The following is a 17,371-nucleotide window of genomic DNA, read 5'->3' on the forward strand; positions in this document are numbered from 1 at the left end:
GCTGTACAGGAGCATGGAGTTTGCCATGGAGAGTCCCCACATGGATCAGAAAGTAGTCCGGATCTAAGTCAGCTCTCAGAAACCAATCCAGCCATAAAAATGGACACTCACATAGCTCAAAAAAGCAAGAGAGGCAAACAATTCATCTCAGCTGCTGTGGGGTTCCCCGACTCTTTTGCAAACAAAACAAAGCACAGAGGGAATAAAGCCTGCAAAATGCCAGTGATTTTGTACTGTTCACCCTGCTTTGGTGCACTGAAGAGCAGCAGACTTCCCCCAGCAAACACCAGAAAATGCCGTCTGACGGCTATAAGGATATTAGCAGTGTGGCTTATTTAGAGTGAAAAGGGCCAGCGAAGCCTGACACTTGTAGCCCTTCTCAGGAAGCCAAGTCACACACATACACGCTTGGTAAGGAGCATTATTGCATTGGGCTTCTTTTCTCTTCCCAGAAGTGCCAGTTTCCTCTGGGTGCTTGTTCCCCACTGGAGATACGAGAGATTTGGTCCAGAACAATCTATTTCTCATATACGAGTGAACATCTAACTGCCCATCTTCCATCTGACTGATGAGAGCCTGTGTAACTTGGCAATCTTCCTCCTTTGTTTGTAGCTCCAATGGATGCTGCTCTCCATGAGTGCTGCTGCCATAGATATGGATGCCACCAAAACAGGCAGCGCTCTGCAGTGAGCAACATCTGTAGGACACAACCTGTATGAGAGAGCAAAGGTATTTTCCCTAACTTGTACTGCAAGGACAGTGTATCCCATCAAAATGCTGGTTTGGTTTCCTTTGGTTTCTTTCCTTTGTTTTTACTGATCAAGCAAAAAAACAACCCCATTTCTCTTTCCCAAAACCTCCAAGGTAAAATTCATTTCAGATCCCTTCCATGAGCTGGCTGGATAGAGTTCCTCCCTTAGGATGCTCAGCATATTCATTACATTGCTCTCACTCCTCTAAGATAATGAATCATGTATCCCAGGACTTGCCTGCACTTGAAAGTTATCACTGATTAAGATAAGGCACAAACATAAAGTGCCATTGCTGTTTCTTAAGAGCAGCTCAACGGGTTGAGTTAAGCAGGAGCAATGCATTCTGATTTTGCAATAACAGCATCCACACAGGGTGCTAATCAGGAATAGATGACTGGAAACAATTCAACACAGAGGCATGACGTCAGTAATCAGCCACACTTGCTTAAACCTCTCCCAGAGGGCTCCAGCTGCCCTTGCCAATGGAAGGAGAGCCGTTCAGGCAAGCGCTGCTGGAGCTCCTGTGGGTGATTTCGATTAATACTGTACCTGTTGAAGTCTGGACCATGATTTGCAATAGGTAAGCAGCAGTTACCTTAAAACATTAATACTAGTTGAACTATCTGCTTTCCTAAAGGATGGCTAAGAATAAAGGCTGGTGTGCTTGCCTGTTGAACAATCAAGCAAATTAAGAGGCATTTGAGAAAATGTTCCAGCTGCAAATGAGAGCCCAGGGCTAGATGAGACTTGTCCACAAGAGCCTGTGACTGGTGATGGTATTGCTGCTCGACCAAGCTGTTGTTAGGCAACAAAGCTACGAAGGAACATTGAGCGGGTTGCAAATGCTCTCTTCTTGTCTTTCACTTTTGCAAATTTTATTGAGTGATGCTGCCCTTATTCTGTAATTGTCCCTGCTCAGTAGAGGTATTTGACAAGCCATCTGGGAGGATCTATCATTGCATAACCTCATACTCGACTGGCAAAGCAGTCCACCTCTTCTGACTTGTGCCTGCCCCCTTCATGTAGCCAAGGGCACCAGGCATTCCTCAGTCATCCTTCAGCAAGATACCTCCGGAGAAAGAAAAACAATCTGGGTTTCAGAATTTGGTTTTCCTCTTGTCGTAGTTTAACCCCAGCCAGTAACTAAGCACCGTGCAGCCGCTTGCTCACTTCCCCCCCACCCACTGGGATAGGGGAGAGAATTGGAAAAAAAAAAAAAAAAAGTTAAAACTCGTGGGTTGAGATAAGAACAGTTTAATAAAACATAAAGGAAGAAACTAATAATGTTGATACTAACAATAATAAAATGACAATAATAATAAAAGGATTGCAATATACAAGTGATGCACAATGCAATTACTCACCGACCGATGCCCAGTTAGTTCCCAAGCAGCGATGCCCACCCAGGCCAACTCCCCCCAGTTTATTACTGGGCATGACATCACATGGTATGGCATATCCCTTTGGCCAGTTTGGGTCAGCTGCCCTGGCTGTGTTCCCTCCCAATTCTTGTGCCCCTCCAGCCTTCTTGCTGGCTGGGCATGAGAAGCTAAAAAAATCTTGACTTTAGACTAAATATTACTTAGCAGCAACTGAAAACATCAGTGTGTTACCAACATTCTTCTCATACTGAATCTGAAACATAACACTATACCAGGTACTAGATATAAAAGAAAGTCTATCCCAGCCAAAACCAGGACGACTCTATATTTTTCATGCTCTTAGCCTAACCCAAAACACTTTAAAAAAAAAAAAAAATTCCTAGCTTGTTAAGCAAAGATGTGAGGGAATTAGGTCTCTAGTCTCTACTGTATATGCAGGAGTGGAAAAACACCCTATCCTTGCTGTGATTAAAGTGCCTGTGGGAACTACTCATGCTTTCAGGCCATCGCTGGCCACTCTTGTCCTTTTAGGCAATCACAGGTATCTACAGAGACGGTTATAGAGAATTCCTCCACTGCCTTATAATCTGCTCCCTTTGCTGGGAGTCCATCAGCTTTCCAGGACGTGCTGCCAGGAGACACCATTCCTAGTATAGGGTTTGACATTTGGAGGTCTCAGCTGACCACTGTTATGGTTGGCGAGGGGAATATAGTTTATAAAGCTGCTGGGGAAAGGTGTGCTACAAAAAAGCCATGGTGGAGAAGGGTAGCCAGTTGAGGACATGGTGGATTTGACTGAGAAGCCTTTTATTCTGCCCAAGCCAGGAGCTGAGAGAGACCAACCACCTCTCCTCTTGGATTAGAGATGTTTCTCTGACCTTGTAGAGAACGGATGCCACCAGGCAAGAAGGGAGCCGGAGCCTGAGGGAGGCTGCGCTTGTACGGCTGGTACCTAAAGTCATACCAGAGCAGCCTTTTTTCCAGTGGTCCCCTTGGCACATGAGAAATCGGAGTATTTGCTAACATCGCATAAACACAGGGAAGCTTTCAACACGTATCAGCGGAGCAATGTTTCACAGTCAGTCCTGGCACAGGTCAGACTGCCCAGCAGGATGGGTATCTCTGCTACTCGATCTTCTGCCATAAGCCAGCAGCAGCCAGCGGCTGGCATGTCTCTGGAGGAGGTACCCACGTTGCACATCTCTGAGCATGCCAGCTCCCTGCTTTCCCTACCTGGACATCAGCCTGGGGATGCCAGCCCGAGGAGTGGAAAATAGTTTTCACTTGTCCCTAACTAGCATAAGGTGCCCCAAAGAACAATAAGTTTAGAGAGGCTTTAGTCCGAATGTTGGCAAGATCAGTCACTAGTTTCCTTGTAACCTCCCCCTCCCTACATAGCTGTATCTAAGGTCAGGTTAACTCTGAAGCATAATGATGGCAAGTTTAAATGACAGTATTGCTAACTGTTTCAGTGCTGATTGTTTGACGTACTTAGCAGGCTGTGTGCAGATGTGCAGCACAGCTTCATGTCTTGGGACTTCTTCCATTTCTCTGATCCCAAAGTAACATATGCTGATTTTCCAGTGCAAGAGCAACCTCATGTATTTGTTTGGAAGTCTTTGCCCCAGTAAGACTTCAGAAAAGTTGACCTCTCCTGGTTTAATATAGGTCAGCAAAGATTTTCATTAATTCAGTGGTGGTAATGACTGATGTCCAAATAGTATTGTTTATTTAATCAAAAGAACATATTGTGCGAAGAGCAAATACTTTAAAAGAACAAGTATTTCCTGTAGCTGTTCATTTATCACGCTGGAATTCTAGAAAGCCATGAAAGAGGGCTGGAGATGCCCACAAGAGATCTTCAGGTCCATGACTGGTCCATGTAACTCCTGATAGATGTTCAGCCAACCTGTTCATAGTCACCTGTAAAGCTGGAAAATTCAGGTTGGGCTTCGGAGAAAGATATCTTTGACAGTGAAGAATGTGCAGCACCAACAGAGGATAAGGAGATATGGAATCACCCTTGCTGATGATTTTTAAGTCACTAGTATTAAGCCACGTTTCTGGTGACTGCTGGATGCCTGTTGCAGAGACACTGCTTGGGACGTTCAGGCAGTGAGTGTCCTGATGTAAGGAGGTCGATATTTTTTTGTTCAGATGTGTTTGTTTTAAGGGCTGTAGGTCCTATTCTGTGTTACTCGCCTTGTTGTTAAGGTCACATTCTCCAGACATTTCAGTGCAAATTATCTTCTCTTGTTGTCTTAGTTTTTCTTCCAAGAGAGCATCTCTGCAGATCTCTTGGTCTTTGCCCCAAAGAAGCTGGAACATAAGGGTTTATGCAAAACTGTAAAAGCAGCAGTTTGCGTAATACCTGTCCACTGTCACAGTACCTCATCACTCACCGGGCACCCAGCTCAGGCCCCACTGTTACAGTCTGGTCTATCGAGTACGTACACTTGTACCAAGCGGTGAATTTGGTCACTCAGTCAGAGGGCTTGTTTTTGCAGATGAGCTAAACCAGCAAGACTGAGCGAAGTCAATCCTTATTGCTGCATGGACACTCCAGCCTGGATGCAGCCATGGCTCTGTCATAGGACACGAAACCTTGCTGCACCATGTACTGCTAGCAGCAGAGAGAAGCACAGCAATTATCTGGGAGGTAATCATTCCCTTCAGGTTAAATTAAATTCATTTTGGTTTAATTTAAGACAGTTGGGAACAGTTTTCAAGCTAAAATAATAAAAGCCTCTCCTAAAGTGAAAAAATACATGGCAATAATATTGACATAAGGCAAAAATAATAGAGATGTACTGTCCACAAAAGGCTTTCTCTTAATGAAATTGAACCAAAACAACTTTCTGTGGACTATAACCCAGAGGCCAATGGATCTTGGGTATCTTTGACAAGAGGGATCACTGACCTCAAACTCCGCTGGGACAGAGCAGGAATTCCATGGCCCAGGTGATTTTTCACATTGTGCTTTAACACAAAGAAAGTTGAGGCAGGTCAACAGGCAGAAAGCACATGCTTTATTCACTGGTTTTGTAGCTGATGGCATACACCAAGTTCAAGGTTAAATGGAAAATTGTAGCCAGTGGCCAGCCAAGAAGAGATGCAGTCGGGAGTCCTCAGGTCAATGTCCTCTCCTGGGTGTCTGCTCCGGTGCAGCAAGGGATCACCATCTTATCAACAACCACCCCCTGTAATTTTCCCCCGGTAAAATTATACCCTTCATTAAAGCCTGCTCAAGTTGCCTTTCAGTGATCTTTGTCTGATGACAACACTGGCACTGACTGGATTATGCTTAATTAGGTACAAATGTTGCACGCTAATTGGCTGCTAAGCCTGGTACATGTCTGTAATTAGGTAATACTTATGTATTTAAATGACTATTATTTACTCATTATCTGTCATATTTGTTCTAATACAGAGTCATCAGTCTGGAAGGCACCAAATGGACAGGGTACGGGAATCTCAGTGCAGACTACAAATTGTAACTCAACAGCAAGGCGCTGGGAAGGTAGAGGTGAAGAGGGCAGAAGGATGGCTGAGCTGTAGGAAGCACGCCCTTTCTCAGGGAATATAACATAACAAATGCACCAGTGCAAGGCCACGAGGAGAAGCCCAGAGTATGTAAAGTGAAAGGCTACAAGCAAAGAAGCCCTCTAAAAATTGCAAATTGAGGGCCTTTAGCAATAGGCAAGTACAAGCACTTAAGCACCGTGCAACATCTGGATAACAAACACAACCCCCTCTAAGCCTCATAAAAATGCCATGGTAATAGGGAGTGGGGTTTTGAGCATATCCTGCGCTCTGGGTACACCCAGAATTTCAAACTATCCTGTGCATTTGGCACACAGCAATTGATGGGAAGGTCTGAGCTTTTATTTCCGAGTTCCATTGTGTGTACGATATACCGTAGGTGGGGAAGATTAAAGAGTAAGGAACACCTAAATCCAGAAAGAACAAAGCAGAACTCAAGACTTGAATGTCAGTAATTGCATCAGGTGCAAAAATACAATTAGTGACATTATAACTACTGAAATTAAATATCAATTTATATGAGTATGCCCTATAATACTTTTGACAGCCTCAAACATTGTGTGATATCAAATAAAAACAGGATGACAGCTCTCCAATTTGTGAAGAAGTAGTACTAGAAGCATTAAAGCTCACTTAAAGGATTTTATTCCTTAAGATACAAGGACAGGAAAGGTTTTTGTGCACAGAGGATAAGTGCTTATAAATGCCCACTAAAACCATGCATACATCTGTAGCTATTAAGACACAGCAGTTTTTCTAAAATACAAATGCTGTACCTGGAGTAACAAACCCTGCAGCAGCACCATGGAAAACTTTGGTCTGAAGGAGAGAGTGGTAAGAGGATCATTCCGTTTGGGATAGGACCCACCTCACTTCAGATATTGCAGGCACATGGATTGCACGCTAGTTGTGTCCGTGTCTTCCTCTAGTCAGTAGAGAGAAACGGGTACCACCGGAGACAATCCTTACCATATAAATATCCATTTAGGATGCCTGGTGGTGAGATGAATCCAGCTGATTCCTCTCCCCTACTAATTTTCACAAGAGATCTTGCCATCTCCTGGAGAATATTTTCTCCAGTGTGCCTCTCCAAGCTTGGCTCTTTAAGTGTGCAAGAGCTCTGCAGCCACAACGCAGTGATATTTTTCCCTTCAAAACAGCTTCACTTTCCTCTCTCACCTTCCCTCTTTCCTCCCAGTGTTTAGGTCCTTTTTGCTAGCAGAATGGCATTTTTTTCCCCCGTTGCTAGGTTGGTAGCCTAGTTTCCCAAGGAAAGGAAGCTTACAAGATCACACTGTCTGTGTAAGTGCCAGTCAGTCCCTCCTAAATAATTTTTTGAGCCTGTGAGCTGAGTTTGATCAAACTTGACAGAGGATGGAAGTCTCAAAGATTTGAGCTGCCTACAAGTGCTGTGGAAGTAGGCAGGCAGAGGAGGAAAACCCTGGGAGCGTATCCACTGCAGAAACACAACTGTACTACTAGACACCAGAGAGTCCACATAGGAGACAGTCATTACCACTGAACACCACGGGAGATAGAATTTCACAGATTCAGCATCTCACAAGATGACTCGATTAATATGAGCATGAGCAAAATGTTCTTCCCTTCTTCTAGAGCCCAAGGCTTCCAGTTACAGAGCAGCAGGGGGAGAGCTTGGAAACGACAGGCAGGCAGAGTGAATTTAGAGATAATTGCTGCTCCTTCTCACGCCGGTACTCATGCAGAACTCTGCTCGACTTCCCTGTGACTCCAGTACCCCCATTTGCGTGATCTAGTTCACACAAAGGACGAGATCGGAAACTTCAGACTGTGGACTAACGCAAGCGGAGCAAGTCCTAAATTGCAGTGAGCTGGCACAGCTTCGCTGTAGTCAGTGAAGCTGCCTTATAATGGGCCATAATTCCTAAGCGCAGCTCCGTGACTAAGCGTCCAGCTTGTTTTCATTTGCATTTGTCTGTATTGCAATTGCTGATGGCAATTTGTTTAAGATGAGCACGAGTTGGAGCATAAGCTAAAGACCCGCAAGAGCTGTGCCTGGCCCATAGGCTGGCTCTTGCTTATTCCTGCTGTGGCTTTTCCTAGAAGTCAGCCACCTCCAGACTGCCTGACTAGTGAGCCTGAACAAAAACCTCACGGTTCCTTGTTAACACCAGCAATGGAGAAAACCAAGCTATTTGCACAGGTAGTATTCAAAGACAAGCTGAAATTACTCAGCCTATGGAAAAAAAAAAAAACAAACTAACCACAGCTGACATTAAAATGGAGACTGGGGAGTTGTGCAACTTTGTGTGTTCAGTGAAATATTGATGTTTTCCTCTTCTCCTAAGCCTTCTAAGTATTGATGTGCCAGATCTCTGATTTAGGTGGAGAGAGTGCAAATCACTGACATCTAAAGAAAAGGGAGGGAAGGGAATGAAATGAACCTTTGATGCACAGCAAAACAGGGAGCTCGCAAGCAGTGATGTGGCTGAAGGTGGACTGGGATCTCTGCAAGAAGGACAGGTACCGCAACTTGTCCTCAACAGCCTAGCCAAGGGCGCCGGCTGAAATTCAAAGCCTGAAATGCCTGCAGCGCAGCATCTGCATTAGGTAGGTATGCTACAACATTCTTTAAAATGAGGCTTCTTTGGAGGGAGACGTGAACCACAGCTCTTGTGTTCTCAGGGCTGAATGTTTTCTGCTACGCAGCAGATCTACGAAGCCATAGGGAAGCATCCTTTACCTATTATTTCTTGTTGTCATTTCAATCCAGATGTTTTTCTTCTGATGAAAGCTAAAAGATAAAATAAGATCGTTCTAATTAATAACGTCTACCTCCTCGTGTAGCATTTTTCACCCACCAAAGATCTCAAAGTGGTACTCCCATTTAATAGACAGTAGAAATAAGAGTAAGGGAGATCAAATGAAAAGTCTTGGCAACAGAACAAAACAGAGTCTTGCATCACAGGTCTAGTAAAAGGGACAAGGGCGCCTATTAAGCCTCAATAAAGAGCAAAGCTTAGGACAATTTTCTGACATATTCGATCCTTAAATGAGGCGTTGCGAAACTAATGTGACCAATGCTCCATGCTAACAAAATATGTTCTGGATTTTTCATCTGACAACATAATTTAAGGATTTCTTGGAATATGGGAAATTAAATGGGGCAGTGGCTTTACAGGAATCACTCTTTTGCAAAGGCAGTCTGTGCCAGAGGACTGGAAAATCGAAAGTGCCCCAAAGGAGCACAGGAATGGGTAAGATCTTTTTCACTACCCAGTCAAAATAAAATGCATTAAAAGGAGCATAAATACCAAACTATCAATCTACTGCAAAACTTCTTGTACTTAAGATACTATTATTAGAAGTTCTGACAGAGAGACGCTATACTAGACACAAGACAGGACTCTTGAAGAGGTGCATTTGGCAGAATTAGACCGTGTTCCTAGCCAGTCCTGAAGTAAACTTACTGATAGTATCTGCAGCAAAATAGGTGGTTTAAGGAGGGATAAATCTGATTAAAACAATTCTTATCAGCATCAGTGATGATTTTTCTTTCTTATGTTTTCTTCCTTTCTTCCTTCTATTTTTTTTTTTTTTTTTTTTCTTCAGTTTGGTTGACTGGGGTTTAGGTTTTTGTTCCCTGCCTTAGGGAGTATCAGTTTGAATATCGTTTCTAAAGTGTTATAAAAATTGGTGGTATTAAAGTGGTATTAAAGGATGCACTGCCCATCCACTCTTGAGCCTGCTGCTTCACAACAGAAAAGCTGCCCTGTGGATTTGATCTTTGATGCTTGAGAGATTTAGTAAGTTTTTCACAGTCCTTAATAAATTGATATCATAGGCAAGAAATCTGGAGGCATGAAGTACGATGCACACACAAGCACTTCATGTTTTTGGTTGCATGAACCTGGAGTTTGTATTTGGATAGCATCCCCGTCAGAGGCAAAACTGAGCATTCAAAATCCTTACCTAGGCAGAATGCATATTGACTTCAGGGGATACTTTTTCCCAGAGAAGGGCTGTGTAAAGAAGGTCAGGACTGGTTGTTTGTCCCCTGCAGCACGCTGTTTCTGTTGCTGAGGAGAGTTCCAGCACCTGTGAGCATGGATTTCTGCTGGTGAATACCAGCACTTGGGTGAACCGATGGTCAGTCTCACCTTGACCTTCAGCAGGCTGTTTCCATCTTTCCTTCATATCAGCTTAGGAGATAAACAAACAAGCAAAATAAAACAAACAACAAAAGCTAAAAATCTAGGGCAGAGACCACAGGGCTGGGTTTCTGATCATTTGAATCATTTAAACCTATTTCTGCAGTATCTTCTGAAAGGCAAAACCTATGCCAGCCCAGCCTGCCCATCCATTAGCAAACTCTTAGCTCAGGAGTACGGGGTTTTGAGTAACATCTTCTAACACAGGCCCACCGTGGGGATTTGAGGAGAAAGAAACAGCCATTAACTCACCAACGATGGTACTGTGTCTCTCCCACACCACCTCCAGCTTTCCTTCTCACTGGTGGAACCGGGCAGCAGAGGGTCCTTAGCCCAAAGCAAAGGAAAGCCCCTTGCTGTACCACCACTGCAATGGGCCTTGTGTTGAAACTGTCCCTCAGGAGAGACAGCAGCCAGCTGAAAGCATATCTGCCAACAGCACCATTGATCATCAGCTGCCTGTAGCCTAAAGCAACTCTTTCGGACAGCTAAGTTGCATCTGATTTTGTAACAGGCTCCTCTGCAGTCCCCATCATTTTGCCTGCTCCCTCCCCCCAACCCCTGCAAAAAAAAAAAAAAAAAAAAAAAAAAAACAACAAACCAAACAAAAACCAAACCAAACCCACACCTTTGCCCCGTGACGAAAAATGAAGCGGCTCTGAAAAATAACCTGATTTGCCACCTCCTCCCGTGAGTCCTGCCAGACACCTCCTGCACCGGCCTTGCTCTGCAGCAGGATCTGCAGCTAAGGTGAAGGAGGGGGAAAAGCTGGAGGAGGAGGAGGGAGGGGAAGGCAGAGAGGCTGCATACCTAGAAAGCCAGGGCTATTCCTGCTGCCCACCCTGGAGGCACCACCTCTGCATCAGGCAGGAGTAACAGAGAGAGAATCTGGCTCTCTGGATTTAACAAGCTCACTTTCCTTTAATTGGGGCCCTCAGGCACTGCTGTAGTGCACCTAATGGCACTAATTATTAATGAATCAGCCCTGATGAATAGAAAGGCTGAACTGGCCTCTGTCTCCTTGGGTTTTCAGCCCTTCACAGAGCCTACTGGATTTCACTGGGCAGGAAAGCAACTGCACAGATTTAAACGGGGCCCTGGAAAGGAAGAGGGCTGGGAGAGTTACCGATATATTTGTCCCTAGACTGTGCAAACCAGCCAGGGACCAACAGCATCTCACTGCTGCTTCTGAGGCGTAGATGTAGTCACGGGGAAGTCCTGCGAGAAATGGGTACTGCACCTTACTTTTATAGCATCCCTCCCCGATCACTCCATGAGGATCAACCTGTTCGCCCTCGCTACCATTCAGACAGCTTTTCCTCAGTTTTACGCGTCCTGGCTTAAGCTTTTGCTCCCAGCACAGGCCCACTCCATCTCCCTCTTACAGCCTTTGAACAGGAGCAGATGGGAAAGGGACTTTTTTTTTTTTTTTTCCCCCCCCTTTAAAGCAAAAAAAAAATCAACCGTCACCACCTCAGCCCAGCGCTGGCTCAGTCTCTCCGCCTCGGAGGGCAGCCCAAGGGGGGGACCGAGGCGCAGCCCTCCCTCCAGGGCTGAGCCAGGCTGCTAAAAGGTGGAGAGGCTGGCAGAGAGCAGCCGATTGCCAAGCCTGGGTTCATCCAGCACTGACAGGGAAGGAAGGAGCCAGCTTTCTGCGGCCCTCCGGGGACTGCGGGGCTGCGGTTGCTCAGTCGGAGCTGGGGACAGGAATTAGGGCAGGCAGAGCCGCAATGGCTGCAGCCCTCCCCAATTAGCCAGCCAGCTAGAAAGGCACTGGCTTGTCTTTTGTTTCAGCTGTGGGTTTTTTCCCTGTTGATCTGCGTTTATGGTTTGGGGTCGGTTGGTTTTTTTCCTTCTGTGTGCGTTATGTGTGTATTTTTTTGTTTAAGTAGGTGATAATTTTACTGTGGTTACTGTCAACGTTTAAATGCTTTTCTGTTGCATTTTTTTCCCCCTCCCCAGTTCACCAGCTCACGTTTGCCCAGGAGTTAAAGGGTGTTCAGAGGCTTGAACCTTTCCAGCTTTTGCTACAGCAGCCGCTGCCTGGGGCAGTGGGACCAGCCCGGCAAGAGACACCCCAGCCTCCCCCCGCAGCCCTCTCCTGCCAGCCCCTACAAACCCTACAGGTGCAAGGCGGCAGGGGGCAAACCGAGTACGCTCAGTCCCTTTCTGGGACTTGGGGGAGAGCCCATGTTTCCTTGGCCGCAAAACAAGGCAAGACACCCCTGGGTTAAACAAAAATCGACCCTTGCACTCAGGCTTCAGAAATAGCCCCTGAAAGGGGAACAACAAACGCCTTGTGCATTGAGGGGCTCTTTAAAACGAACAGGGGGAAGAGGGGAGAGGGAGTTTATGGGTTGCTCGTCTTGCCCGAAAAAAATACCGAGCTGCCGGCGGGGAGAGCCTTGCTTGCCCGGGGGGAGCTGAGCCGGCGGGACCGGGCTTTGCTGCCGTCCCTGCCGCCTGTGCGGGAGCTCCCGGGGGTGCAAGGCAGGTTTTTGAGCAACAAATGCCTCCTGGCTCCGCGGCTCGCCCGGGATGCCCGGTGGCCGGCCTGAGCCCCGGGGATGGGCGCCCGACAATTAAGAGCCCGACACGGGAGACTCCCCGGGGGGGCGGTGGGAGAGAGGAGGGAAGGGGAGCGGGGGGAAGGGGCCCGGGCACGACCCCCGGCCGCCCTGCCGCCGCCGCCCGCCCCCTCCCCGCTGTTTTTCCCCGGTTTGCCACGGTTTCACCGTTCGCCTCAACGGAGGGCTAACTGGGAGGGGAGTGTGCTCATTACGGAGAGATTATCCATTAGTAAGTCAAGCTCAGGAGAAGACAACTCGAGTCCCCCACTAAGGTGGAAATCGCCCCCTCCTTACGGAGTTTCAGCTTTCTCCCGAGGGGTGAGGAAAAGCTGGGAGGCTGGCTCGCCTCCCACCGTCCTCCGACGGACGGGCACCGGCCGGCAGCCGGGAAGCCGGCGGGAGCGCTCCCGGCGCCCAGCCGGGGGATGCCGGCAGCGGGAGGAACCGGCGCTCCCGGGGCGAAGCGGGCCGCCTGCCGCCGGCGAAAAGTCCCCGGGGCCCAGCCGACGGAGGTAGCAGGCTGCGGAGCCCCTCGCACCCCAGGCAAGGGCTCTCTCTCTCCCCTCTCTCCTCGGCAGCTGGCATTTCGGGCTGCAGGAAATCACACCGGCAGCGCCTGACCTCATGAATACAGAGATGTGCGCAGAAAAATCAATTTAGGTCTAGATCCTCTGTGGGGAGGGAAAATAACCCCAACCATTTAAACAAAGCTCTGCTCTCCAGGGTTTTCCTTTCTCTTTGGTGGTGGTGGGGATTGAGTCCGGAGGGAGGGCAGAGGAAAACGAAATGCGAGCAGACCTGTGTCTGCCGAAGCGAGGCTGAGCTCTGCAAAGCCCCCCCGCTCAACACACGCATAATGGATTTTATCATTAAAAAATCAACATTGCTTCCAGTGGTAAAGACGCCTGGCTCCGGTTCCTGAGCGCATTCGTTGCTGGGATTCAATCCGTTTGGGAAATGCAGATTGGCTTGCGACCCACTGTTTGATTTATGAACTGTTACGTTTGCTATTGCTTACACATTACATTGCGGACCTTGGGAAGGAAGGGGAAGGGGGAGAGGGGGCGAAGGAGAGAGAGACCTGCCACCCTGCACCTTGGCAAAGGAGAGCTATCGCGCAGGCAACGGCTCCCCACCGGAATAAATCACCTCAAACCGATTCGCGGCCCCTTACCTCCCCATCACCCACCCACCCAGCCACCCACCCAGCCCCGGTCGCCAGCTGGGCTCTCGCCTTATAAATAAAAAGGACATGTTTACTCTTGGATGTGTATTTCTTTATAAAGGCATCAGGCGCCTATAAATAGCCGAGGTTAGAGCAGCTTCTGCTGCGAAATCAATACCCCGTCCCCCCCTTCCCCTTGCTCCTTCGGCTGAGTTGCCTTATGAATTATGAACGGGCTCCTCTGCGCCCCGGCTCCGGCTCCGCAGCCTCCTCCTTAATGGTGGTTGCTGCCCTCCCTCCGCCGGGGCTCCGCGCCGTTCCGCACCGCTCCGCGCCCGCGGGACCGCCGCGCCGCCCGCCGCTGCGCGGGGTTTGGGTTTCCTTCGCCGGCTCCGGGCGGCCGGGGAACGGGGGTGCTGCGGGCCTGAGTTTCTGGAGGAGGAGGAGGAGGGTGGGAGGATTTATAGCGTATTTTTAAGAAATAAGTGGGGGTGGAAAAAAAAAAAAAAAAAAAAAAAAAAAAAGGAAGGCTCCGACTAACCAATTCAGCCGCCTTGTCCTTGTTTGAACTGAAATTGCCGTGCTCATCAAGGGATCGGTTCGGGATTTAGCCTTCCTTGCCTGAAAAGCCCTGTCCTTTTCAAGATACTCTAAGCATACTTTATAAAAAGGACGACACCCTCATTTCAAACAATAATTTTTATTTTATATTTCTGTCTATACTTTGTAGCAAATCTTTTTTTTTTTTGCTGAATCGACTTTATAATAAACTTTTGTTTAAATTACATTTTTCTTCTCTTTTAAAATCAAGGCTCTTTTTTTCAAAATCATTTTGCTGTTGTTTTTTATGGATTTTTTTTTTTTTTTTTTTAGGTTTACAGTTAAGCCCCCTTTTTTGTGATCTCTACGGTTGGATAGTCAGGTATTTTACCGGTATGTGTAACATCTAAAACAAAGAGGAGGAAAAAATTAAAGGCAGTGAATTCGGAAAGATGCCTTCGAACAGCAAGTAAAGGTAAACTCTCAGAAATCCGTTAGCAGCATTTCTTCACTCCTCCGGACATTTAGACATCTCTTTCTTTCGCTCTTCCCTTCCTTCCTTCCTTCCTTCCTTCCTTCCTTCCTTCCCTGTTCGTTTCTCTCTCTCTCGCTCGCTCGCTCTCTTTTCCCCTTGAGGAAAAATGCTCTTTTTTTTTTTTTTTTTTTTTTTTTTTTTTTCCCAGTGGAATGACCAAAAAACAAGCGACTGTGGAGGAAAGATGAGAGATTGTGAATTATTCACCATATGCTTCACACGTGGACATCTACCTTGGATTCATCGCCAGTGCCTTTTTTTGCCTGCGTTTTTGTTCTCGCCTCGCACACTGCCACATTTTTAGAGGAGCCCGTGGCCCACCGGGAGGTATCCCGGCCGATTACAACCTTAGCGTTAGGTGGCCCAGAGCCGTTCCTGAGATTGCTTTTGCACAACGAGGGCTCGAGTTTGTTAGTTTTATTTTTTTTTTTTTTTTTTTTTTGTCTAGTTTTGATTCGAAGCGATAGTAAAGCTGAGGTCCGATTTGGGCTGCGCGCCGCTGCCTGTTTGGTAACATTTGGCAAATAAAACACACCAAAAAAAAAAAAAAAAAAAAAGGGAGAACGCTTCCACAGTCCTACATGGGTGTTTCACCATCATCATCATCAGCCACCACCACCACCACCATCATCATCATCCTCCTCAACCACAGAAAAGCACAACGTCCCCAAAGCAACGGATGGACCCTTCCTCTATAGATCCGGCACATGGAGAGGGTGTGGGTGTGAGTGTGCTCGCCCCCCCTAGAAAGGCAGCCAGGTCACTAGCGCGGCCCACAGAGCCGCCAGCAGCAGGGGCAAAGCCGGCGGGAGGAGGGACGGTGCCGCGCCGCTGCCGCCTCCGCACAGTTCAAATAAGCTGCCTTGAAAATCGAGGTTTTTGGATTCCCGTCTCAATTTCTCCCAGAGGTCTGTCGCTCCTTCCTGGCAATCGGTGAGCGCTGTGAGGGTGCAGGCGTGGAAATCATCCCAGTACCTGCAGGAGGGGAGAGCAGCGGGCATCAAAACAGGCACGCACCCACCTTCCCGCGTGGGGGGGGGGGGGTGGGGTGGTGGCAGACGACCCCTTGGGCCCGCCGACCCCCCGACGGCGGAGCTGAGCGGGGCCATGCCTTAAAGGGGGGCTGGCGCCCGGCGGGGAGGAGCCGCCGCCTCCCCCGCCCTAAAACCCGGCCCCTTCCCCCCCAACCCCCCCGCCCCAAAACCACCGGTTTCTGGGAGGGATCCTCGTCCCCTCGCCTTCCCCGGGCTGCCCCGCAGCAGCCCGCCCACGTGTGCACCACGTCCCCCGCCCGGTCCCGGGTGGGCTGCCGCTGGCCGGGGTTTCGGGGATGCTCCCTCCCCAACCCCGCCTTCGGCACCGGCCCGGGCTGGGGCAAAAAATGGCTTTGCTGGGTCTTTGCCTGACGGGGGTGGGGGGGGGGGAGAGGGCACGCAGCCCTCGGCTGGCACACGCCAGCCTGGGAGCCCACGGGCTCGTCCCGAGAGTTTTTCGTCACCGGTGGGAGCGGGCGGATGGGGGTGGGCAAGGCATCGCTCTTCCCAGGTGGGAGGCGGTGTCCTGGAGGGTCCCGGTGCGGCGTTAGGAACCCTCGGGAGGATCCCCCGGGACGGGAGCGGGCCCTGACTGCAGGGGCAGGAGGGGAGGAAGAGGAGGAGGAGGAGGAGGAGGAGGAGGAGGAGGAGGAGGAGGAGGAGAAGGAGCGGGGAGCGGCGGGAGGCACTCCTCATCCGTGGCCAGGGGTCTAGAGGCAGCGAAGGGTTTCTCCTTCCTCAGGATAATTTCTAGCTGTTCCCACACATTTTTCCTTTTTCTTTTCATTCCCTTCTTCACGGAGGCTGGACCGGCGTTTGCCGCCGGGGCAGGACCCGTCCCACTGCCCCACCTCGGGGGGCGGGAGGACCTTTCCTCTCCGCCTCTGGGTTATCGAAAATCACCCCGAATCTGCCCTCTGCCTCCTATTCCCTCCTTGCCTCAAGGCAGGCGCCTGAAAATTTGGATCTTGATTTTCTTTTTTTTTTTTTTTTTCTTTTCTTTTCTTTTTTTTTAAAGTAGTCCTACAGCCTGTAATTTATGAGCACTCTAAGCTGGTTGTAGACTCCCAATGTTTGCTACGTTTGTAATAAATAATGAGATACTGAGAAGCCAGAGTCTGAGAGTGTGCCTCTCCTGCAGTATTTCTGCTGTAATTGCATCTCCCAAAGGAAAATTAAATCTTCCCCATCTTCTCTCAATACACATCCCGGCACAGGGCGAAGGCAATCGGGCGGTGGGAGGTGGCTTGGAAAAGGGTCTTGCTTGGAACAGAGTTACTTTTTGCAGGTAGGGACCACCTCTGGTCCAGCACTCCAGGGCCAAAGGACATCATATTAGGACACTGCTGCCCCTGGGTATTTATTCCTTATGCAGGACACAAGGTAAACCGCAACCCAGCATTTACAGCAAGGTGCCGGCCTTAGTAGGTGCTTGGCTCAGAAATCTCTAGGTAGGAAAAGACGACTGGAGGGTTACAGAGTATCTTCTCTTCTCTTCTCTTCTCTTCTCTTCTCTTCTCTTCTCTTCTCTTCTCTTCTCTTCTCTTCTCTTCTCTTCTCTTCTCTTCTTCTCCTCTCCTCTCCTCTCTTCCTCTCCTCTCCTTTCCTTTCCTTTCCTTTCCTTTCCTTTCCTTTCCTTTCCTTTCCTTTCCTTTCCTTT

General features: G+C 48.4%; 1 protein-coding gene across 1 annotated transcript in view; it reads right to left on the reverse strand.

Moving 5' to 3' along the window:
* Nucleotides 1–14,139: 14,139 nt before the first annotated feature.
* NRN1 (neuritin 1) overlaps nt 14,140–17,371 on the reverse strand; it is a 9,346-nt gene continuing 6,114 nt past the window's right edge. The window contains 1 exon segment of the mRNA XM_049824094.1: nt 14,140–15,652. Coding sequence (XP_049680051.1) covers nt 15,421–15,652 — 232 coding nt within the window. The 3' untranslated portion in view covers nt 14,140–15,420.

Source organism: Accipiter gentilis, chromosome 20, assembly GCF_929443795.1.
Source record: "Accipiter gentilis chromosome 20, bAccGen1.1, whole genome shotgun sequence".
Classification (NCBI taxonomy): Eukaryota; Metazoa; Chordata; class Aves; order Accipitriformes; family Accipitridae; genus Astur; species Astur gentilis.